Source organism: Theropithecus gelada, chromosome 20, assembly GCF_003255815.1.
Source record: "Theropithecus gelada isolate Dixy chromosome 20, Tgel_1.0, whole genome shotgun sequence".
Classification (NCBI taxonomy): domain Eukaryota; kingdom Metazoa; phylum Chordata; class Mammalia; order Primates; family Cercopithecidae; genus Theropithecus; species Theropithecus gelada.
The window spans coordinates 38,896,501-38,921,255 of NC_037688.1; the positions used below are offsets into that span (position 1 = coordinate 38,896,501).

General features: G+C 47.7%; 1 protein-coding gene across 2 annotated transcripts in view; it reads left to right on the forward strand.

The window, feature by feature from the left end:
* The window catches only part of BCO1 (beta-carotene oxygenase 1), a 52,758-nt gene that overhangs the window by 6,676 nt on the left and 21,327 nt on the right, over positions 1-24,755 (forward strand). The window contains exons 2-6 of one of the 2 annotated variants that reach the window (XM_025370847.1): positions 980-1,108; positions 15,481-15,610; positions 17,648-17,795; positions 20,140-20,287; positions 23,837-24,060. In XM_025370847.1, coding sequence (XP_025226632.1) covers positions 980-1,108; positions 15,481-15,610; positions 17,648-17,795; positions 20,140-20,287; positions 23,837-24,060 — 779 coding nt within the window. The remainder of the gene's footprint in view (positions 1-979; positions 1,109-15,480; positions 15,611-17,647; positions 17,796-20,139; positions 20,288-23,836; positions 24,061-24,755) is intronic. The other variant, XM_025370848.1, reaches the window with a different exon arrangement.

Below are 24,755 nucleotides of genomic sequence, written 5' to 3' on the forward strand. Positions count from 1 at the left end.
GTTGTTTTTTTTTTTTTTTTTGAGACGGAGTCTCGCTCTGTCGCCCGGGTTGGAGTACAGTGGCGCGATCTCAGCTCACTGCAAGCTCCGCCTCCCGGGTTTACGTCATTCTCCTGCCTCAGCCTCCCGAGTAGCTGGGACTACAGGCGCCTGCCACCTCGCCCGGCTAGTTTTTTGTATTTTTTTTTAGTAGAGACGGGGTTTCACTGTGTTAGCCAGGATGGTCTCAATCTCCTGGCCTCGTGATCCGCCCGTCTCAGCCTCCCAAAGTGCTGGGATTACAGGCTGGGTTTTTTTCGAGATAGAGTTTCACTCTTGTTGCCCAGGTTGGAGTGCAGTGGTGCAATCTCGCTGCAACCTCTGCCTCCCGGGTTCAAGTGATTCTCCTGCTTCAGCCTCCTGAGTAGCTGGGATTACAGGCACCCACCATGACCACTAGCTAATTTTTTGTATTTTTAGTACAGGCGGGATTTCATCATGTTGGCCAGGCTGGTCTTGAACTCCTGACCTCAGGTGATCCACCCACCTAGGCCCCACAAAGTGCTGGGATTACAGGCGTGAGCCACCGCATCCAACTCTGAGCTATATTTTTTATTTTTTGCAGAGACAGTGTCTCACTTTGTTGCCCAGGCTAGTCTTGAGCTCCTGGCTTCAAGTGATACTCCTATCTCAGCCTCCCAAGGTGCAGGGATTACAGGTGTGAGCCAATGCACAACCAGCATTGCCTTGACCACAGTGGATCTTGGGTGTCTGTTTATTCATCTGTCTCCTTAATGGTCAGTGGGCAATTTGAGGACAGGGACAGTGTCTCCATCTGCCCGACATATTATACATTTTCTGGAAACGATTGTAGAGTAAATGAACAGATGCAAGGAGTGGTACTGGGACTACAAGTCTCCAATTCCTTTCCTTGAACATTTCTTCCAGCATTTTGGTTTGCAGGTGGAAATAGGAAACTAAACATTCTCTCTTTTCACAGGCAAGATTCCAGCATGGCTGCAGGGAACCCTGCTCCGCAACGGGCCTGGGATGCACACGGTGGGGGAGTCCAGATACAACCATTGGTTCGACGGCCTTGCCCTCCTCCACAGCTTCACCATCAGAGACGGTGAGAACACCCAGGAGTGTGCTGCCACTGCTGCAGCAAAGGACCCCAAATGCAGTGCCTTAAAACAGCACACATTTATTCTTTTAGGGATTGGAGGTCAGAAGTCTAAATCGGGTCTCGCTGAACTGAAATCAAGGTGTTCACCGGTCCACATTCAGTCCTGGAGGCTCTAGGAAAAAAATCCATGTTCTTCCCTTTTCTATCTTCTAGAAGCTGCATTCCTTGGCTTGTGACTCCATCTCTTTTTTTTTTTTTTTCCTGGGATGGTGTTTTGCTCTTGCTGCCCAAGCTGGAGTGCAATGGTACAATCTCGACTCACTGCAACCTCCGTTTCCTGGGTTCAAGTGATTCTCCTGCCTCAGCCTCCTGAATAGCTGGGATTACAGGCATGTGCCACCACACCCAGCCACCACACCCAGCTAATTTTTGTATTTTTAGTAGAGATGGGATTTCGCCATGTTGGCCAGGCTGGTCTCGAACTCCTGACATCCGATGATCCACTCACCTCGGCCTCCCAAAGTGCTGGGATTACAGGCGTGAGCCACTGCGCCCGGCCTCCATCTCTATCTTTCAAGTAGCAGCAGAGCATCTTGTCTTGCAATTTCTCTCACTCCTTCCATCCTCACACCTCCTCCTCTGACTGACTTTCCTTCCTCCCTCTTATAAGGACCCTTGTGATTACACTGAATCCACTCAGATAATCCCGGGATAATCTCCCACCTCAAAATCCTTAATCACATCTACAGAGACCATTTTGCTATATCAAGTCACATATTCAACAGGTTCTAGGGATTTGGATGTGGGGGGTACATTATTCAGCCAACCACAAGCACTGACTTTCCTAAAAAGAAGGCCAAGGTTCTTTTTCAAATAGTTAATCTTGCAAAATAATATACATCCTCAATCAGGTAGGCAAGAGCAGGTGGAAGAGTACAGGAATCAGACATGCCTAAAGTTGAAACAGGAAATGGACAGAGCTGGTGGCCCGGCACGGTGGCTCATGCCTATAATTCCAACACTTTGGGAGGCTGAGGCAGCCAGATCACTCAAGGTCAGGAGTTTGAGACCAACCTGGCCAACACAGCGAAATCCCATCTCTACTAAAAATACAAACATTAGCTGGTCATAGTGGCACACATCTGTAATCCCAGCTACTAGGGAGGCTGAGGCACGAGAATTGCTTGAACCCAGGAAGCAGAGGTTGCAGTGAGCTGAAATTGTGCCACTGCACTCCAGCCTGGGAGACAGAGTCAGACTTTGTCTCAAAAAAAAAAAAAAAAAAAAAAAAAGAGTACAGAGCTGGAAAGAGGAAAGCTTCATATATTGCCCATTAAGCAAGAGAGAGCCAGACCACTTATACAAGAAGCCGAGGGGTCTCCCTGAGTGGAAAGGGAAATGGCTAAATATAGGGCATCACATAAGGCAAATTCTGAGTTCAGGTGTCTGGCTCATGAGGTGGAATGTAAATTCTTTGCTGTTGACCATCGAGACAGTTTATGCCATCAAATCAAGAACTAAGTTCTTACAGAGGTCTAGGATGGATTTAGAGGGCTCTGGGTCACACAGTGGACAGATTTGTGTCCAAACGCTCCAGACTTTGCAAAACTTTTCTTTAATTTCTGTGTTCTAATGTGGGCAAACTGTGATCATGTTAAGTCTCTCAGCCTCAGTTTCCTCATCAGTAAAATGAGCTTGTTCATCCTTCCCTGGAGAACTGTTGGGATCATTGGAAGTACTGGACATTCTAGCAAGGGCCTGACACCTGGTAGATGCTTAATAGATTAAAAACCACCATTGACCAAGCACAGTGGCTCATGCCTGTAATACCAACACCTTGAGAGGCGGAGGCAGGGGTGTCGCTTGAGCCCAGGAGTTCCAGACCAATCTGCGCAAGCTAGTGCGACCCCATTTCTATCTTATTTTATTTTTTATTTTTATTTTTATTTATGTTTTTGAGACAAGAGTTTTGCTCTTGTTGCCCAGGCTGGTATGCAATGGTGCAATCTCCGCTCACCACAGCCTCCACCTCCTGGATTCAAGCAATTCTCCTGCCTAAGCCTCCCAAGTAGCTGGGATTACAGGGATGCACCACCACACCCAGCTAATTTTGTATTTTTAGTAGACAGGGTTTCTCCATGTTGGTCAGGCTGTTCTCGAACTTCCAACCTCAGGTGATCCGCCCACCTTGGCCTCCCAAAGTGCTGGGGTTACAGGCATGAACCACTGCACCCGTCCGATCCCATTTCATTTTTAATTTATAAAAAAAGAATAATCAATTAAACATAAAAATAAAACCCACCATCACCATCTCTGGGTTTGAATCCCAGCTCCACCATCGTAGCTAACATGCATCTAAACTGTATAACTTTGGCCAAGGTACTGACCCTGTCTGTGTCTCAGTCTCCTCTTCTGTAAAATGGACATATCAGTAGCATACCTCATGGAGTTGCTATGAGATCTAAATGAATGTATAAAGAGCTCTGTATTATGTCTCGCACACAGTACCTGCTCAATAAGCATTTGCTCTTAATTTCATATAACTACTGGCCAGGCACAATGGCTCACACCTGTACTCCCAGCACTTTGGGAGGCTGAGGCGGGTGGATCACCTGAGGTCAGGAGTTCGAGACCAGCCTGGCCAACATGGTGAAACCCTGTCTGTACTAAAAATACAAAAAATTAGCTGAGTGTGGTGGTGAGTGCCTGTAATCCCAGCTACTCGGGAGGCTGAGACAGGAGAATCACTTGAACTTGGGAGGCAGAGGTTGCAGTGAGCTGAGATCGTGCCATTGCACTCCAGCCTGGGCAACAAGAGTGAGGCTCCCTCTCAAAAAAAAAAAAAAAAAAAAAATTATATAACTATTAATTTATTTTGAGCTAGTCAGCAATTATTTTTTGAATGTGTATTCTATGCCAGTGAGTTGCTCTAACATTCACACATGAATAGAGACACCATGGATGAAAGGCGCGAGCTCTGAGTTCGCAATACCTTGCAGATTTTACTGTGACTCAGCTACAGAATGGGTGGGTCCATATTTTGCTGACAGCACTAAACCTTAATGATTCCTTTCTTTTCTAAACAGAAGTTCCCAATGATTCTTGGAAATAAATACTGTTCTGGATGAGGAACATAGAAGGTAAATGTACCAGTGGTAGCCGGGCACGGTGGCTCACGCCTGGAATCCCAGCACTTTAGGAGGCCAAGGTGGGCAGATCACCTGAAGTCAGGAGTTCAACACCAGCCTGGCCAACATGGTGAAACCTTATCTCTACTAAAAATATAAAAATTAGCCAGATGTGGTGGCAGGCACCTGTAATCCCAGCTGCTCGGGAGGCTGAGACAGGATAATTGTTTGAACTCGGGAGGCAGAGGCTGCGATAAGCTGAGTTCACGCCACTGCACTCCGGCCTGGGTGACACAGTGAGACTCCGTCTCAAAAAAAAAAGCACTAGTGGCTTTCCTTCCATGAGGCACTGCTTCTCCAGGCTGCCAGCTCCTCCATGGTCTCTCTCTTTCTTTTTTTTTTTTTTTTTTTTGAGACAGAGTCTTGCTCTGTCACCCAGGCTGGAGTGCAGTGGCGTGATCTCAGCTCACTGCAACCTCCACCTCCCAGGTTCACACCATTCTCCTGCCTCAGCCTCCTGAGTAGCTGGGACTACAGGCACCCACCACCACACCCAGCTAATTTTTTTGTATTTTTAGTAGAAATGGGTTTTCACCGCGTTAGCCAGGATCGTCTCGATCTCCTGACCTTGTAATCTGCCCGCCTTGGCCTCCCAAAGTATTGGGATTACAGGCATGAGCCACCGCACCAGGCCCCAGCTAGGTTTTTTTGTATTTTTACTAGAGACGAAGTTTCATCATGTTGGCCAGGCTGGTCTCGAACTCCTAACCTCAGGTGATTCACCAGCCTGGGCCTCCCAAAGTGCTGGGATTACAGGCGTGAGTCACCACTGCACCAGGCCGAGTCAGTTTCATTAATAATCTGGAATTAGCTGGGAAAATAGGAAACCCAGGAATTAGGCCCAATGATTTGCTTTCCCTCCATCTTTCTCTTAGACCTAGGCCGGCGTCTGAGGGTTCATGCCCCGTTCTGCTTGGCAGGTATCATTTTGCCAGTCTCTGGCATAGGGTGGGAAGGCCCAGAGTCTGGGGAGCCTGCCTGAATTGTTGTATCTTCATCATCTAGCATGGGGCCTGGCCCAGAGGGGCACTTAGAAACTGTATATGGAGCTGAGATGGTACAGCAAGGCAGTCGTCGTTTTTGTAGACAGAGACAATACTTTCCTAATAAAACTCTTCAATATTTACTACAAAGAGGGTTTGCTGGGCCCTGCCCCAAGTGTTTCATGCCCATCCACAACTCAGCCCTCCCTATCACTCCTGAGGAGGATAGCCTAGGGACTACCACAATTTTACAGATGAGGAACTAAGTCCCAGAGAGGCCAAGTCACTTACCCAGAAGCACACAGCTAAGAGTTGGTAAAGGTCAGATATAAACGCAATACTCTCTAACTTCAGAATCCCAAGTCCTAACCCTTGTGCAATTCAGCCCTGTTCCCCCTTCCCACAAGCTCCTGCCTCCCCGTCTCTCCAGCCCAATCCTCTCAGTGCTGCCAGCTTGCCAATGCTGGTGTGGCACAGCCTGGCCTCATCTGTCCTCTCCTCTAGGACTGTCCGTGGCACCCCATTGTCTAACAGTGGGAAGATACATCAGAAATGTTCAGTTCCATTCTAGCGGCTTCAGAAGAGAACACATGGGGAAGCTGGGGTCCCTGATATGCTGAAAACACAAAGCCAATAACTCTCAGAAGTTGGTTTGTGTGCCTCCTTTCTCAATGAAGCTTTTGTTTTGTTTTGCTTTGTTTTGTTTTTTTTGAGATGGAGTCTCACTCTGTTGCCTAGGCTGGAGTACAGTGGCGCAATCTCAGCTCACTGCAGCCTCTGCCTCCCAGGTTCAAGCGATTCTCATGCCTCAGCCTCCCGAGTAGCTGGGATTACAGGCATGAGCCACCATGCCCGGCTAATTTTTGTGTTTTTAGTAGAGATAGGGTCTTGCCATGTTGGCCAGGTTGGTCTCAAACTCCTGACCTCAGATGATCCACTCGCCTGGGCCTTCCGAAGTGCTGGGATGACAAGTGTGAACCACCACGCCCGACCGTTCAGTAAAGCTTTGAATCCTGAAAGCTGCACAGGGCTTGAGTGCGTCATAGTCCTAAAAGATAGAGACAGTGTTGGTGTTTGTAACACTCTTCCCAGGTGACCTCCCAGGCTCTGAGGTTTGACAATCCCTCCACAATGGGCCTCCAGCCTGGCTGCCCAGGTCTAACCAAGACCATGTTATTAATACTCATAATCAGAAGAACCATGGGTAGTGAACAGCCTTCGGTAATTTTTTTAAAGCACCCAGGTGATTCCAGTGTAGATGCGGTTTAGGTGCTTAAGACCAAACCTCTGACTCAGAGAAAAGACTTTGGAGCAAGAAACAAAAAGACAGAAAATCGCCTGTGGCCTTCAGCAGAGGCCACCAGAAGTTAATGCTCTAAAAACAAAGAGGGGACCAGAGGTTGTGGTTCACGCCTATAATCCAAGCACTTTGGGAGGCTGAGGTGGGAGGATCCCTTGAGCCCAGGAGGTCAAGACAAGCCTGGGTAACATAGAGACCTGGTCTCTACCAAAAAATCAAAAAATTGGCCAGGCATGGCGGTGCACACCTATAGTCCCAGCATCTCAGGAGACTGAGACAGGAGGATCATTTAAGCCTTGGAGGCAGAGGCTGCAGTGAGCTGAGATCACACCACTGCACTCCATCCTGGGTGACAGAGTGAGACCTTATCCAAAAAAAAATTTTAAATAAAAACATTTTAAAAATATCAAAGATGTGAACCAAAAAAGCAGAGTACAGAGGGAGAAGCTGGGTGAAGGGTACAAGAACACTGCTTTCTGTACATCGAAAATTATTTCAAAGAAAAAAGTTCTTATAAAGCAGGCATAGAGATTTATAAAGCAGGCATAGAGTGATTTCAAGTCTCCCTCATTTATGATATTTGTTAATTTTCCAATAAAATTAATGGGCAAAGTAATTGTCCCATCAGGATTGGAACATTGGAAAGTTTGCTTTTATATATACACACACACACATGTGTGTGTGCGTGTGTGTGTATGTATATATATATCTTCCCTTCTTCCCCAAAATATCAAACTTGACCTAGTTCTAGAAGATCCCAGGCAGGAACACGTCTGTTTGCGTATGTCCCTTCAGAAGGAATGTGGCTAATTGGGCTCTCCCGAAAGCAGGCTGCTGGGGAATGCATGCAGGCTCCTTCTTTAATCTCAACCTCAAAGTCCAGGGTCAGCCTTGAGTAATTCCAGACGCACATTTTCCTGTGGTCACCAGGCACTCCATGCCCTGGGGCTGGATGTTGATAGGAAATGGGCAGCCTGTCCACCAACCAGCCTGCGTGCTTTTCTTTTCTTTTCTTTTCTTTTCTTTTCTTTTCTTTTCTTTTCTTTTCTCTTTCTTCTTCTTTCTTCTTTCTTCTCCTTCCTTCCTTCCTTCCTTCCTTCTCTCCCTCCTTCCTTCCTTCCTTCTTTCTTTCTTTTTTTTTTCTTGAGATGGAGTCTCGCTCTGTCACCCAGGCTGGATTGCAGTGGTGTGATCTCAGCTCGCTGCATCCTCTACCTCCCAGGCTCAATTCTCCTGCCTCAGCCTCCCAAGCGGCTGGGATTGCAGACGTTCGCCACCATGCCCAGCTAATTTTTATATTTTCAGTAGAGACGGGGTTTCACCATGTTGGTCAGTCTGGTCTTGAACTCCTGACCTCAGGTGATCCACCTGCCTCGGCCTCCTAAAGTGCTGGGATTATAGGCGTGAGCCACAGCACCCAGTCAATATTTCAAGTGAACAGAATTCAACATTTCGGGTGAAGCACCTTAGCCAATGCCTTGTGGGTGGTGACGCCCAGCAAGAGTAACCAGTGAAAGGCAGGCTGGCTCAAGGGGAAGATTAGGGTGTCCTTAAGTGGGCTTCTGTCTCCGTGCAGCATGTAGCTGAGGACCAGTGAGTATGTGTGGCCTTGCTCACCCACAGGTGAGTCTGCCTGCCACCCGGATTTTCTTGGACAATGCAGTTTCAACAGCCTTTGTTTACCAAGTGCATGCTGTGAGTCAATGCGCAAAACACCTTACATCACCTCATCTCATTTAAAACTGCCCACCTCACCACTTGAGGTCAGGAGTTCAAGACCCTCCTGCCCAACATGGCGGAACCCCGTCTCTACTAAACATACGAATATTAGGCAGGCATGGCAGCAGGCACCTGTAATCCCAGCTACTCAGGATACTGAGGCAGGAGAATTGCTTAAACCCAGGAGGTAGAGGTTGCAGTGAGCCAAGATCGCACTACTGCACTCCAGCCTGGGTGACGGAGCAAGATGTCGTCTCAAAAATAAAAAATAGGCCGGGCGCGGTGGCTCAAGCCTGTAATCCCAGCACTTTGGGAGGCCGAGACGGGCGGATCACGAGGTCAGGAGATCGAGACCATCCTGGCTAACACGGTGAAACCCCGTCTCTACTAAAAAATACAAAAAACTAGCCGGGCGAGGTGGCGGGCGCCTGTAGTCCCAGCTACTGGGGAGGCTGAGGCAGGAGAATGGCATGAACCCGGGAGGCGGAGCTTGCAGTGAGCTGAGATCTGGCCACTGCACTCCAGCCCAGGCGACAGAGCGAGACTCCGTCTCAAAAAAAATAAATAAATAAAATTAAAATTAAAATTAAAATTAAAAAATAAAAAATAAAAATGATAAAACTGCCCATCTAGAAGGGGAGGACTATGTGATTCCCAACTTCCAGCCAAGGAGACTGAGGCTCAATGAGATTAAGAGACTTGTCCAAGGTCACCCAACCTGGATGAGATGAAACGTAGAGCCGAAGCCTTGATCACTCTGTCTGCTGCATCTCAATACCCTACACAGCTTTTCTTGAGCACCTACTCTGTGCACAGTGCTTTGCAAGCCTCAAATGTCACATGACTCTGCAAGGAATGTGTCACGATCCTCATGTCACAGTGGAGGGGACAGATTCTTGACTCTGACCAAGGTCAAGTGCATGGTTGGTACCTGATGAAGGCAGGATTCATATCCATGTGGAGATTGAGCCTCCTTAGCAGCAGGAATCCTGGCCGTTCTGCTCATTGTTATATTTTCACTCCTGGCCCATCAGGGCACTTAGTAAGTAATGGCTGAAAACATGAACTCAGGGTCTAGTCAGCCGCAAAGCTCAGGCTCCTAACCGTTCCTCCATATTTCTTTCTGCTGCCCAGGAATAAATCTCCCCCTACAGAAATATCTCAGAGAGGATGGGCACGGTGACTTACGCTTGTAATCCCAGCACTTCGGGATGCCAAGGCGGGAGGATCACTTGAGTCCAGGAGTTCAAGACCAGCCTGAGCAATATAGCAAGATCCTATCTCTACAAAAAATTAAAAATTAGCCAGGCATGGTAGCACGTGCCTGCAGTCCCAGTTACTTGGGAAACTGAGGTGGAAGGATCACTCGAGCCTGGGAGATTGAGGCTACAGTGATCTGTCATTGCGCCACTGCACTTAGCCTGGTGACAGAGCAAGACCCTGTCTCACAAAGAAAGAAGAAAGAAATATCTTAGTAACAATTATTCACACAGTAACCATCCCTGGAAAGATGTTTGCGTAAAGGGTAGATGATTGTCTGTCTCTTAGGAACACAGATAACCCGAAGACTGGAGGAGGAACTAGCAGGTCTTTCATGATGTCCCTCAATTTATTTTATTGTATTTTTTTCCCTTCTTTGAGATGGAGTCTCCCTCTGCCACCCCGGCAGTAGTGCAATGGTGCAATCTTGGCTCACTGCAGCCTCTGCCTCCAGGGTTCAAGCAATTCTCCTGTCTCAGCCTCCCAAGTAGCTGGGACTACAGGTGCGTGCCACCACGTCCGGCTAATTTTTTCTTTTTTTTTGTATTTTTAGCAGAGACAGGGTTTCGCCACGTTGACCAGGCTGGTCTCGAACCCCTGACTTCAGGTAATCCGCCCGTCTCGGCCTCCCAAAGTGCTGGGATTACAGGCATGAGCCACCACACCCAGAATTTTTTTTTTTAAAATAGATGAGGGCTTCCTACATTGCCCAGGCTGGTCTCGAACACCTAGCCTCACCTTCTTATGTGCCAGGACAACAGGCCTGAGCCACCACTGCCTCCCCTCAATTTTCTTATAATTAGTGTTACTATTATTGCCATTACGTCCATCCAAGTGCACAGGTGGGAGTCATTGCCACTGGAATGTACATTCAAATCCTTTGGCAGTGGACATGGAAACACAACCCCAAGAACAAAACAAATTGAAACTCTTTAAAGTCAAGATAGCGGTTACCCTGGAGAGGGAAGAGGTTAGTGACCAGGTGGATATATGAGGCTAGCGTTCAGGGGCCTGCTGTGGTCCTGTTTCTTTTCTTGAGGCAGAGTCTTGCCCTGTTGCCCAGGCTGAAGTACAGTGGTGCAATCTTGGCTTACTGTAGCCTTGACCTCCCAGGCTAAGTGATCCTCCCGCCCCAGCCTCCTGAGTAGCTGGGACTACCACGCCCAGCTGATTTTTGTATTGTTTGTAGAGATGGGGTCTCGCCATGCTGCCCAAGTTAGTCTTGAACTCCTGGGCTCAAGTGATCCTCCCCCCGGGCCTCTCAGACTGCTGGGATTACAGGCATGAGCCACTGCACCTGGTCCCAGGTCCTGTTTCTTGATCAGGATGTAGTTTGGGTGGGTAGGTCCCTTTTGTGAAACAGAAGCAGGCTGGACCTCATCGAGCTGCACGTTTCTGCAGGAGTGATTTCAATTGCAAGGTGTCAACAGAATAGTCAAACTGATTGTTCTTGCTGTGTTAGGATCTTGGTTAAGAGGGCCAGCTTTAGATGCTCATTTCTGGCCTTCGAATCCAGATTACCATTCGCTAGCTGTGTGGCTTAAGACAAGCTGCTTAACCTCTCTGTGCCTCAATTTTATTAGCTGGGAAATGAGTCTGCAGGGCTGTGAGTACCCAACCCCTTTGTACTTCATTTGGTAAAAAAGTTGGAACCTGTAAGCACTGTTTAGATCTTGCTTTATTTTGCTGCTAATTAACAAATGACTTTATGTTATTTATTTATTTAATTTTATTTTTTTTTATTTATTTATTTTTTGAGATGGAGTCTCACTGTCGCCTAGGCTGGAGTGCAGTGGCGTGATCTCAGCTCACTGCAACCTCTGCCTCCTGGGTTTGAGCGATTCTCCTGCCTCAGCCTCCCAAGTAGCTGGTAGCTGGGACTACAGGTGCCCGCCACCATGCCCAGCTAATTGTTGTATTTTTAGGAGAGACAGGGTTTCACCATATAGGCCAGGCTGGTCTCGAACTCCTGACCTTGTGATCTGCCTGCCTCAGACTCCCAGAGTGCTGGGATTACAGGATTTATTAAATAAATGAATAAAGGCTGAGCCACCATGCCTTTATTTATTTATTTATTTATTTATTTATTTATTTATTTATCTTTGAGATTGAGTCTCACTCTGTTGCCCAGGCTGGTGTTCAGTGGCACGATCTTGGCTCACTGTAAACTCCGTCTCCCAGGTTCAAGCCATTGTCCTGCCTCAGCCTCCTGAGTAGCTGGGACCACAGGTGCCCACTGCCCCAGCTAATTTTTTTTGTATTTTCAGTAGAGACGGAGTTTCCCCATGTTGGCCAGGCTGGTCTTGAACTCCTGACTTCAAGTGATCCACCTGCCTCTACCTCCCAAATCGCTAGGATTACGGGCATAAGGCACTGCGCATGGTCGATGTTTTTTTTTCCCCAGTGAATGCATTTCTAGTTGGAGTATTCTACTTGCTTCCAGTGTTGAGTATGAAACCAGATAACACACATAGAGTGCCCGGCAGTGTTTAGTATACCGGTGCTCAACCAATGGTGGCTCTTAGTACTAGTTTCCTTTTCCTAAAATATCAAAAGGCACTGAGCGAGAATTTCTTGGAAACATGTTGTTTCCTCTAAACCCATCCTGTGGCAGTCAATATATGATGCACATTTCTGAGGTCAACTTTTTGCTTATTGGAATGCAATGTCACTATGTCCCAGGCTTGGCTTTTCCGTGTGTTGTAATTGTACCAACACTGGAAGCACATATTATACCATGAGAAAGAAATGTGTTCTGTAAAAGGAAAAAATCATAATATCATTTGCTAATTAACAGCAAAAGACAATAAAACACTGCCTCCTTTAGACCCCACCCTGAGGTTTCAAATTGCCCACCAAATAAAGTTCTCAGGGCTGGTGCGGTGGTTCATGCCTGTAATCCCAGCACTTTGGGAGGCCGAGGCGGGCAGTTCACCTGAGCTCAGGAGTTCGAGACCAGCCCGGCCAACAGGGTGAAATCCCCATCTCTACTAAAAATATAAAAATTAGTCGGGCGTGGTGGCACATGCCTGTAGTCCCAGCTACTCAGGAGGCTGAGGCAGCAGAATCGCTCGAACCTGAGAGGTGAAGGTTACGGTGAGCCAAGATCATACCACTGTACTCCAGCCTGGGCAACAGAGTGACTCATCTCAAAAAAGAAAAAAAAAAAGTTACCAGGCCTGCAAACCCAGTAGGACCACCCAACCCATTTCCCAATTTCATTTCACTCCCGTCCTCCAAATCCCTCTCTAATGTTCCAGCCCAGCTGGACTCAGTGCCTGCAAGAAGGGATCTGCATTTTCTCAACTCTGGGCCTTTGCTTACAGACCTCTTAGTGGGTGAACGGGACAGCTCTGCCCTCTCTCCCCAGCATACTGCAGTCAAATTCTCATCCTTTAAGAGCTATTTAATGCACCACCTCCTCCCTGAAACTTCTCCTGACTTATTCCCAGCTGGGAAGGACCTCCTCTCACCCCTGCCCCAGGAGGAATCCATGGATGTGGGTTTGTTGTTGTTGTTGTTGTTGTTTTTGAGACGGGGTCTCTCTCTGTTGTCCAGGCTGTAGTGCAGTGGTGTGATCTCGGCTCACTGCAGCCCCCGCCTCTTGGGTTCAGGCAATTCTCCTGCCTCAGCCTCCTGAGTAGCTGGGATTACAAGGGTGTGCCACCATGCCCAGCTAATTTTTGCATTTATAGTAGAGATGGGGTTTCACCATGTTGGCCAGGCTGGTCTCAAGCTCCTGACCTCAGGTGATCCACCTGCCTCGGCCTCCTACAGCGGTGGGATTACAGGCGTGAGCCACCGCACCCAGCCTAGATGTGTTATTTTACATAGCAAAAGAAACTTTGCAGGCCAGGCAAATGCCTGTAATCCCAGCACTTTGGGAGGCCGGGCAGGTGGGTCACCTGAGGTCAGGAGTTTGAGACCAGCCTGACCAACATGGCAAAACCCTGTCTCTACTAAAAATATTTTTTAAATTAGCTGGGCGTGGTGGCACATGCCTATAATACCAGCAACTTGGGGAGGCTGAGGCAGGAGAATCACTTGAATCAGAGAGGCTGAGCTTGCAGTGAGCCGAGATTCCACCATTGCACTCCAGCCTGGGTAACAGTGAGACTCCATCTCAAAAAAAAAAAAAAAGAGAGAGAGAGAGACTTTGCAGATGTGATTAGGTGAAGCATCTTGAGATGGGGGAGGTGATCTGACATTAGGGATGGACCCAGTGTAATCCCAAGAGAGAAGCAGGAGGGTCAGCCTCAGAGGAGATGTGATACTGGGACAGGGGACAGGGGTCACAGTGATGCAGCCATGAGCCAGGGAAGGCAGCAGCTTCTCAAAGCTAGAAAAAGTGAGGAACAGACCTCTCCTGGAGCCTCGAGAAGGAACTAGCCCTGTGGACATCTTGATTTTAGCTCTGTAATTCTCATTTCAGACTTTCTTTCAAACTCTGAGATAACAAATATGTGTTGTGTAAAGCCACCAAGTGAGGGGTAAGTCATTACGGTAGCAACAGAAAACGAACACAGGTCTAGAACCATCTGGTATATTTTCAGATTGGTCTCAATGGACTGGTCAAGAGATTTATGCCATGAGTTAGACTCTCTGAAGAATCTGGATGAATTACACATTGAACACAGGTCTGACCCTCTATTGGTACGCAGGATTGGGCATTAGGTCGCCTCCTGGTTGCCTTCACTATCAAACGTTACTCCAGAGAGACTGAAGTGATCAACTAGGCTTCTGGAGGCAGGGCTCCCAGGACTGAATGGGGCCCTGAGGAAACCCACCCCACATATGCAGCCTTCTAGATTAGTCCTCCAGCTCTGCCCCTTCCCTGGAGGGACACAAACAGGGTGGAAGGGATGAATGATTCCTGGTCAGCACTCTCTGATGGGTGACCCTGGGCAAGACAATAGAATGTTTCCGAGCCTCAGTTCCCTCCTATGGAAAATGGAACTAAGAACAGGCATATTTTGCATTAGCACATTTTGCATTGCTATAAAGGAATATCTGAGACTGGGTAATTTATAAAGAAAACAGGTTTATTTGGCTCACAGTTCTGCAGGTTGTACAGGAAGCAAGGCACCAGCATCTGTTTGGCTTCCGGCAAGGGCCTCAAGGGTCTCAAGAAGCTTTGGTTCATGGCGGAAGGCAAAGGGGGAGCAGGCACGTCACATGGTGAAAGAGAAAGAGAGAGAGGAGGGAGGGATCTTTTAAACAACCAGATCTTCCATGAACTAATAGAGTGAGAACTCACTCATCACCACGACAACACTAAGCCATTCATGAGGGACCCACCCCATCACCCAAACACTCCCCCTAGGCCCACCTCCAACATCAGAGGCTTCAACATGAGATTTGGAAGGAACAAAACATCGAAACCGTAACACTTACCTATCTGGCCATACTGTTGTTAGTCAGGAGTGAGAAAATGTATGTCTAAAATTATATTCCAGGCCAGGCACGGTGGCTCATGCTTGTAATCTCAGCACTTTGGGAGGCTGAGGTGGGCGGATCACCTGAGGTCACGAGTTCGAGACTAACCTGGCCAACATGGTGAAACCCCATCTCTACTAAAAATACAAAAATCTGCTGGGTGTGGTGGCACGTGCCTATAATCCCAACTACTTGGGAGGCTGAGTCAGGAGAATCACTTGAACCCAGGAGGCGGAGGTTGCAGTGAGCCGAGATTGCACTATTGTACTCCAGCCTGGACGACAAGAGCGAAACTCAAAAAAATAATAAAATAATAACTAAATTAAATAAAATTATATTTCAAATGCTAATTGTATCAGCCCTGTGTACTAAGTGAGCTTGTCCTGGTGAAATAACCACCTCCTTCCCCCAATAAAACCCCTAACTGACATTGATTTCAAAGCCCTGTAAAGCTGTCAGCCTGAGAGTATGCTGTTTCTTCTCTTGCAGGTGAAATCTATTACAGGAGCAAATACCTGAGAAGCGATACCTACAACGCCAATATTGAGGCAAACAGGATTGTGGTGTCTGAGTTTGGAACAATGGCCTATCCGGACCCCTGCAAAAACATATTTTCTAAGTAACTGCCTGTTTTAAATCTGAGCAAATTTCATGCCTTTTGCTCTCCTTGATGGCTGAAATAACCAGCATTTGCTCCTCTAACAATTCTCGTTAGGGTGTACGAAAACTCCACATGACTGCCCTTTAACCAGAGGTGCTACACAGTTCTTGATCACTGACCGCCAGAGAGGCTAAGAGCATTTGACAGATTATTAGAAGCCCTCCCGCATGGCTGGTGGGAAAGGAATTTGGAATCATCTGTCAAAATTACAAAGGCACATTCCCTTCAGCCTAGAGATCTATTGCTTGCATACAAAATGACACATGCAGCAGGTATTTGTCATTTATGGCTGCATCTTTTGTTATAACAAGTAGCTGAAAACAACCCAAATGTTCATTAAAAGAGGAGTGGTTAAATCCGTAACAGTAAAACTGTACAAGAAAATGCCATGTAGAAGTAAAAAGGAAGGTGAACGTTCTCTTTGTGCTCTACAGAAACATTTCCAAGATAGACTAAGTGAAAAAAAAAAAAAAAAAAGGAAAGTGTAGAAAGAGCATGTTATAAGATGTACTTTGTGTGAAAAAGCAGGAAGAAATCTAGATTAAATTTTGTTTGTACATGCATAAAGAAACTACGAAAGGATGCGTAGGAGACGTGGGGCAGATGGGTGGTGAGGAGAGGGAGAGATTTTTTGCTGTATATATTTTATTTCATTTTATTGGTTTATTTATTTAAGACAGAGTTTCACTCTTGTTGTCCAAGCTGGAGTGCAATGATGCAATCTCAGTTCACCATCACCTCCGCCCCCCAAGATTCAAGCGATTCTCCTGCCTCAGCCTTCCAAATAACTGGGATTATAGGCACCCACCACCACGCCAGGCTAATTTTTATATTTTCAGTAGAGATGGGGTTTCACCATGTTGATCAGGCTGCTCTTGAACTCCTGATCTTAGGTGATCCACCCACCTTGGCCTCCCAAAGTGCTGGGATTACAGGCATGAGCCACTGCACCTGGCCACTGCATACATTTTAAATAATCTGGGTTAGGATCCATAAGAATGTGTTACATATTTGACAATTAAATTATTGGCCAGGGAATCAGGCCTGCCATCAGTATCTTCTTTCTGAAACTCTCTAGACATAGAAGAGTTATGAAAGAGTTGAAGGGTAGACTGGCCCAGAGATGGAAGATTGCTTCTGCTTTTTTGAGAACTGAAGTCATCTCTCCCATTCCAGTATCCAGCTCTAGGGCTGGCTCAGAGCAAGCACTGAATTCACATTTGCAAATAGGAAGTGTGGGGCAGGAGCCAGTGGGAAAGGAGGAGGAAGGAGTAAACGAATTTAAAACAACCATACTTACCTGGTAGGGGAGATACCATAATCAGGAATTTAAAACCATGACCTGGAGGTCCTGGAACCAATCCTCCTTGTTGTTCCAGTATTTGCCAGTAGGAGGAGCACTCCCCAGTAAAACGATCCAGGATTTGCCAATTTCACCACCGATAAGCCCCTCTGGTTTTTCTTTCTTCTTGCTTCAAGTGTACCTTCTGAGCAAATGAGCTATGTGTTCTTAACTCATAATTAGTTTGTTTTCCTTTTTAAATTAAAAACTAATTTCCTGGATAAATTCGAGATAACCAGTGTGGACTCACGTTCCTGGCAAAGCCGTTATCAGCTGCCTTGTTAGGCTTTGGGAGCCGTTATGGGTTCATGTATGATTTCCGTAGCACTTCTTGACATACTTTGGAACAGTATGTCTTGCTGGCTCTGATGTCGGAGACCTTTGGGTTTTAGGGAACCCGAGAGGGATCAGCGGGTGACCATGGCATTCTGGCTGACTCACTTCTTAGCTGACTCAACCTGGGGGTGTCTTTGGGGATCTTGATATCTGAGTTCTTAGGATTCCTCAAGTGACCCATTGGGACCCAGTTGCTTTTTCTTTCTTAGTTGAAGTAAAGCATTTTTACGTTTTAGGAAAACGAAAGCCATCAAGGACAGACTCCTCTGGCTGGGTGGACACAGCCACTGACTCTGTTGATTTGCTTTTCTCCCCAGAGCTTTCACCTACTTGTCTCACACCATCCCCGATTTCACAGACAACTGCCTGATCAACATCATGAAGTGCGGAGAAGACTTCTATGCGACCTCAGAGACCAATTACATCAGGAAGATCAACCCACAGACTCTGGAAACCCTGGAGAAGGTATCAACACATAAGTAACCCAGGATCACTTCCTGACTCAAGAAAGGGAGGGTCGGGGACGGCCGGGGTGAGGCTGCTCAGCCTGAAAGGAGCTCACCAGAGGGGTCCCTCCTCTAACACCGTTGGATCCAGTGCCCTAGCGCCACACTTAGTGCTAGATGCTAGGCAGGGACTGTGTTGTTTTTATCTTTGTGTCTGTTTCAGTTTCCTGGGGCTGCTGTAACCAAGTCCTACAAAAAAGTTTGCTTTAAACAACAGAGATTGGCCGGGCGTGGTGACCTACGCCTTTGGGAGGCCAAAATGGGCGGATCACCTGAGGTCAGGAGTTCAAGACCAGCCTGGCCAACATGGTGAAACTCCATCTCTACCAAAAATACAAAAATTAGCCAGGCGTGGTGGCATGTGCCTGTAATCCCAGCTACTCTGAGGCTGAGGCAGGAGAATCGCTTGAACTCGGGAGGCGGAGGTTGCAGTGAGCCCAGATTGCACCACTGCACTCCAGCCTGCATGACAGAGTGGCACTGTCTCAAAACAAAAACAAAAGCAAACAAACAACAACAACCAAAAAAAACCAGAAATTTGCTGTGCCACAATTCTGAAGGCTAAAAGTCTGAAACCAAGGTGTCAGCAGGGCCATGCTCTCTCTGAAGGCTGTAGAGGAGGATTCTCCCTGGCCCCTTCCTGGTTTCTAGTGGTTGCCAGCAACCCCTGGTGTTCCTCAGCTTGTAGATGCATCCCTCCAGCCTCTGCCTCAGTCTTCACACTGCCTCTCCTTACAGGTCTATGTGTCCAAATGTTCTGTCTTTTCTTTTTTTTTTGAGACAGTGTCTCGCTCTGTCGCCCAGGCTGGAGTGCAATGGCGCAATCTCAGCTCACTGCACCCTCCTTCTCCCGGGTTCAAGTGATTCTCCTGCCTCAGCCTCCTGAGTAGCTGGGACTACAGGCACCCACCACCACACTCAGCTAATTTTTTGGATTTTTGGTAGACACGGGGTTTCACCATATTAGCCAGGATGGTCTTGATCTCCTTACCTTATGATCAGCCCGCTTTGGCCTCCCAAAGTGCTGGGATTACAGGTGTGAGCCACCATGCCCAACCATGTTCTGCCTTTTACAGAGACACAAGTCATTGCATTAGGGCCTACCCCACTGCAGTATGACCTCATCTTAACTTAATGACATCTATAAAGACCTTATTTCCAAGTAAGGTCACATTCGCAGATACCTGGGGTGAGGACTTCAACCTGTCTTTTTGCAAGACACAATTCAACCCGTAACTGTGTTCATAATTCTTGGTACTGAGGGAGTTCAGTGAGAATTTGAATGAACGCCTCTGTTGAAACACCTGCGATTCTCAGCGAAATCCTACCTTCTATTGACCTGAAGAGGGAGGCGTTAGGCAAAAAGCGAGGACACAAAAATAAGTGCCCAAGCACATACGTTTCCTGGGAAGAATCAAGTCAACATTTTGGTGAAAATCAATAGACCCACTTTCAATTTTCTCCAACTGGCTGTTCAAAAGTCCGATATCTCCGCAATACGTTTTAACGATCTGTTAAAGAGATGAGGCTTTTCTTAGCTGTGAAATTATGTCCAGCTGCTTTTAAGCTAGATGGCATCAGTCCAACTGATGACACTTTCCACAAGGCTACAGAGAGGAAATGCTGGAAGAGAATGGGGTTATCTGACTCTGGGCTGGAGGTTGTGTATTTCTAGGGAAGGAAGGGCAGACGGTTGGTCTGCGGCCGCTCCATCATTCTGCAGCTGTGGATTGCAGAGTGAGGGTGATTATTCAGCTCGTTCATCGAGCTTCACTTTGACCAAGTGTTTTTGTAACCTTTCCATTCCCAGAATAATCCTCTAAGAGAGGCCTAGAGATTTATGCTTCTATGCAATGCAAAACGGCAGAATTTAAGCCAGAATGACAGAGCTGTAGCCAAGATTAGCTCGAAGGCTACCTCTCTGCCCAGGTCATTGCTCAGATCTTTCTGCAGTGAGGAATCTTGTTTCCATGTTGAGGATTCCAGCAAGGTCAAGCAGCAGGATTGCAATGATAGCCCCAGAAGCATACCAGCTCCCTAACTCCCCTGCAACCTGTTAACTGTCTGAGCCCCTCAAATCCCCATGTGAAGTCGTATCAGGTCACGAGAGTGAAAGTCTTTAAAAGCAAATTCTGTAACGTTTTCAGATGTGCAAAAATATCCCTCATCTCTCTGAAGCTAGAATCAGTCACGTTTTCACAGGATTTCAACCTTTCTCCTTTGAAAAACCAGTTGATGTCATATCTTGCAGATTGATTATCGTAAATACTTAAAAAAAAAACAGGAGGTGTCATATCTTGCAGGTCGATTATCGTAAATACGTGGCGGTAAATCTGGCAACGTCACATCCCCATTATGATGAGGCTGGAAATGTTCTCAACATGGGCACATCCATTGTGGAAAAGGGGAAGACAAAATATGTGATTTTTAAGATCCCTGCCACAGTACCAGGTAGGCCACTCTGGGGAATCGAATAAAACACAAACAGCCAAGGCTGGCTCCTTCTGAAGAGTTCTGTTTTTTGTTGATGACACAAGACTCAGTGTGGTACTTTCTCCCATGGATTATTCAGATGACCATGATCTCAGTACTTTCCTTTAGAAGAAAAGAGGAGTTGCTGGGATTCCTCCTGGAAGAAATAAATCCCTTTACTATTCTAATTTCCTTTTATTTAGGCTCCAGGTTATTATTTTATTAGTTTATCCACCCATCTACCATCCATCCATTCATCCATCGTCTACTTACCATCTAATCATTCATTCATCTACCATCCATCCATTCATGCATCTACTCACCATCCATCTATCCATCATTCATTCATCTACTCACTATCCATCCACCCATCTACCCACCATTCATCCACCTATCCATCACCCATCCACCATCCGTCCACCCCACCCATCCACCACTTACCTAGCCAGCCACCCACCATCCATCTATCTACCACCCGTCCATCCATCCACCCACCATCCATCTACCCATCCATCTGCCCACCCATCATGAATCCATTTATCCATCTACCCATTCTCCCATCCATCCCCCCATCTACTTACCCACCATCCATCCATCCATTGAGCTACCCACCCACCCACCCTTCCGTCCATCATCCATCCATCCACCCACCCATCCACCATCCATCCATCTACCCACCTACCCATTCACCCATACGCTATCCCTCCCTCCATCCATCTACCCACCAGCCATCCACCATCCATATACCCACCCATCCGCCCACCTATCATGAATCCATTTATCCATCTACCCATTCTCCAATCCATCCCCCCATCTACTTACCCACCATCCATCCATCCATTGAGATACCCACCCACCCACCCTTCCATCCATCATCCATCGAGATACCCAGCCACCCACCCTTCCATCCATCATCCATCCATCCACCCACCCATTCACCCTCCATCCATTCATCCATCCACCCACACACCATCTACCCATCCATCCATCCACCCACCATCCATCCACCATCCATTTACCCACCCATTCACCCACCCATCATGAATCCATTTATCCATCTACCCATTCTCCCATCCATTGACCCATCCACTTACCCACCATCCATCCATTTAGCCACCCACCTGCCCATCCATCCATCATTCATCCATCTACCCACTATCTATACACCCACCATCCATCCATCTATCTATCCACCATCTATCCATCCACCCACCCAACATCCATCTACCATCTGCATCTACCCATCTATTCACTCACCATCCTTCCATCCACCATCTATCCATCCACCCACCATCCATCCATCTATCTACTATCCACCCATTCATGCACCCACCTACCCACTTATCGATTCATTCATCCATCCATCCATTCAGTTTTTCAGTCTCCTGACAAACCTTTCTATGGTAAGGTTATGCTACTTACTTTCATTCCCAGCCCCTGCAGCGAGGGTTCCAGGGCTGTTTAGGGAGCTCAGCCCTGCTGGGATCCACTCCAGATCCCTGTCCTATTCTCCAGGCCTTCTGGACCTCTTCCATGTGGGGCTGGGATCTTGGAGCAAAGCCCAGACTGACTGTGATTGCATGATCCTGAGGGGGAGGAGGCGGAGGTTCTTAGCCCATGTTTGTCCAGGACCCTCCTGGGAACCACACCCAGGAGACTTAGGCCTGTGAAGACAGCTGACAGGACTCAGGAGACAGTGCAGAACTACAACAGTGCTTCCTCTGACCTTCTAGTTTAGGAAAAACTAGTTTCTGCCTGTGATCCTTGCTGCTTCCCCATCCCCCATAGTCTTGTAGAGCCCCCTGAGCAAATTACCAAGCTCTGCCTGGAGAGGTGAGCCTCCGAGGTCAGAAGGTACATGGAGTGTACTTGTTAAATAGAACTCTCATTAATTAAGCCAGTAAAGGGATATAGGGGTCAAGCTCAGAATCCTAGAATGCCATACCTGGGGATTGTCTAGGCATTTGCGATTGCCACCTTGTATTACAGAGAAGGACTGTGAGGCTCAGGGGATCAGGTGAGACACCCCAGTCACATAGCTCCCAGGAGCCACTGACATCCTGCAAGCAGAGATCCTCTGAGCACCTGCTCCATGCTGGCGGTGGCACTGGGACTCGCCGTAACCCGCTCCTCCCAGGCCAGTGCTTTTTGTTTCAGTTTGCACTGTGTTCCATTTGTTTTATAAAGAAAATAACTATCCCACAACCCCACAGCATCCCTCCCACCAGCCAGCTGTTTACAGGGTGCACAGGTGGCCACAAGAGAGGTGGGGAAGTTTGCAGATAACTCATTATAAGCCAGCCGCAGGCCTGGGTGGGGAGGCCTTTTGACCAGTGAGTGACTCATGCTTGCAGAGGAATAAGAAAACTGAACATGTATTGAGCACCTTCCGTGTTTGGGTGCAGGGTGAGGCACATGGATGAGTGCTTTATTTTATTCTGTTCTCTACCTTCACTCTATGAGAGTCATAATCCCTGATAAAAGAGGAGGAAGGCGAAGGGAGCTGTGTTTTCTTGGCTTAACCCTGTGACTGACCATAATGATAGCCCATTCCACTAAGCCTAAGTTTCTCATCTATAAAATGGCCATCCTACAGCCTAGCTTGACTATCTGCATTTATATAAAACCCCTAATCATGGCTGGGCGCAGTGGCTCACACATGTAATCCCAGCACTAATCCCCAAGGCAGGCAGATCACCTGAGGTCAGGAGTTCCAGACCAGCCTGGCCAACATGGCGAAACCCCGTCTCTCCTAAAAATGCAAAAATTAGCCAAGCGTGGTGGCGTGAGCCTGTAATACCAGCTGTTCGGGAGGCTGAGGCAGGAGAATCACTTGAACTGGGAGGCAGAGATTGAATTGAGCTGAGATTGTGCCACTGCACTCCAGTCTGGGCAACAGAGGGAGACTCTATCTGAAACAAACAAACAGGTGGAGGCAGGATTTAGCCCCCAAACTATAGTTGAAGACCCCTGACCTGGAGGGCTCCCTCTTGGTTCGGTGGTTTTCAGATTGTATATGGGATGGGTGCTGAGTGGAAGGTCTCAGCCTGGCCCTCTGCAGCAGCCGCAGCAACAACCTCACTATCTGTCTACGTGTTGCTGTTTAATGTAAAGGTTCTTTTTTTTTTTTTTTTTTGAGACGGAGTCTCGCTCTGTAGCCCAGGCTGGAGTGCAGTGGCCGGATCTCAGCTCACTGCAAGCTCCGCCTCCCAGGTTCACGCCATTCTCCGGCCTCAGCCTCCCGAGTAGCTGGGACTACAGGCGCTGCCACCTCGCCCGGCTATTTTTTGTATTTCTTAGTAGAGATGGGGTTTCACCGTGTTAGCCAGGATGGTCTCGATCTCCTGACCTCGTGATCCGCCCATCTCGGCCTCCCAAAGTGCTGGGATTACAGGCTTGAGCCACCGCGCCCGGCCAATGTAAAGGTTCTTTTCAGCAATCAAGTCAGTTTGTAGGTGACGTTGGTGTGGTCTTATGGGGCCAGCCATATCCTGCACAATTCCTGAGGCTTGCTTTTTGTCTTGCTAGAGGGCAAGAAGCAGGAGAAGAGCCCCTGGAAGCACACGGAGGTGTTCTGCTCCATCCCGTCCCGCTCCCTGCTCTCCCCAAGCTACTACCACAGCTTTGGAGTCACCGAGAACTATGTCATCTTCCTTGAGCAGCCTTTCAGGTTGGATATTCTCAAGATGGCAACTGCGTACATCCGGAGAATGAGCTGGGCCTCCTGCCTGGCTTTCCACAGGGAGGAGAAGGTGAGGTCTGGCTGGACTCTAGCCCAGTGGGTGCTGGCTGCCCGTGAAGAGAGGCCGGTCTGCAGGAGGGTGAAGGTTAAGGGGAGGAAGTGGCATGGAAAAGGGAGGAGGCTGCCAGAAGCGTCTACCCACCTTCCAGCGAGTTCTGGATGGTCCTTCAGAATGACCCCCAGGCCTTTGTACCCCCACGGTGATGAGTCATTGATGTGGCTGTCCAGGCAAGGGGGTGCCACCTTGGGCAAACGTGGAAGCCGTGGCAGTCCCCCTATGCCCAGCAGCAAAAGGAGTGAGTCCTCAGTCCTGATGGAGAACTGGGCTCCTCCCAGCCTCCGCCCCGCTGTAGCGTTAGGGCGGTAGCTGCCAGAGGTTTAGACATTGTAATGACAGTATGTTCCACCAGACCGTTCAATAGAAACCTCTCCTTCCATTCAGGTACACCTGAGTGCTCAAAGTATGTATGCATGTATTGCATGCTTGTATATGCACGTATGCATGTATATGTGTACATGTATATGTGCATGTATGTGCATATGTGTGCGAATATATGTATATATGCATGTGTGTATGTATGTATTACCAGTATTTATTTATTTGTTGGGTATTTTTTTTGGGGGGGGTTGTTGTTTTTCAGACAGAGTCTTGCTCTGTCACCCGGGCTGGAGTGCAGTGGTACGATCACAGCTCACTGCAGCCTC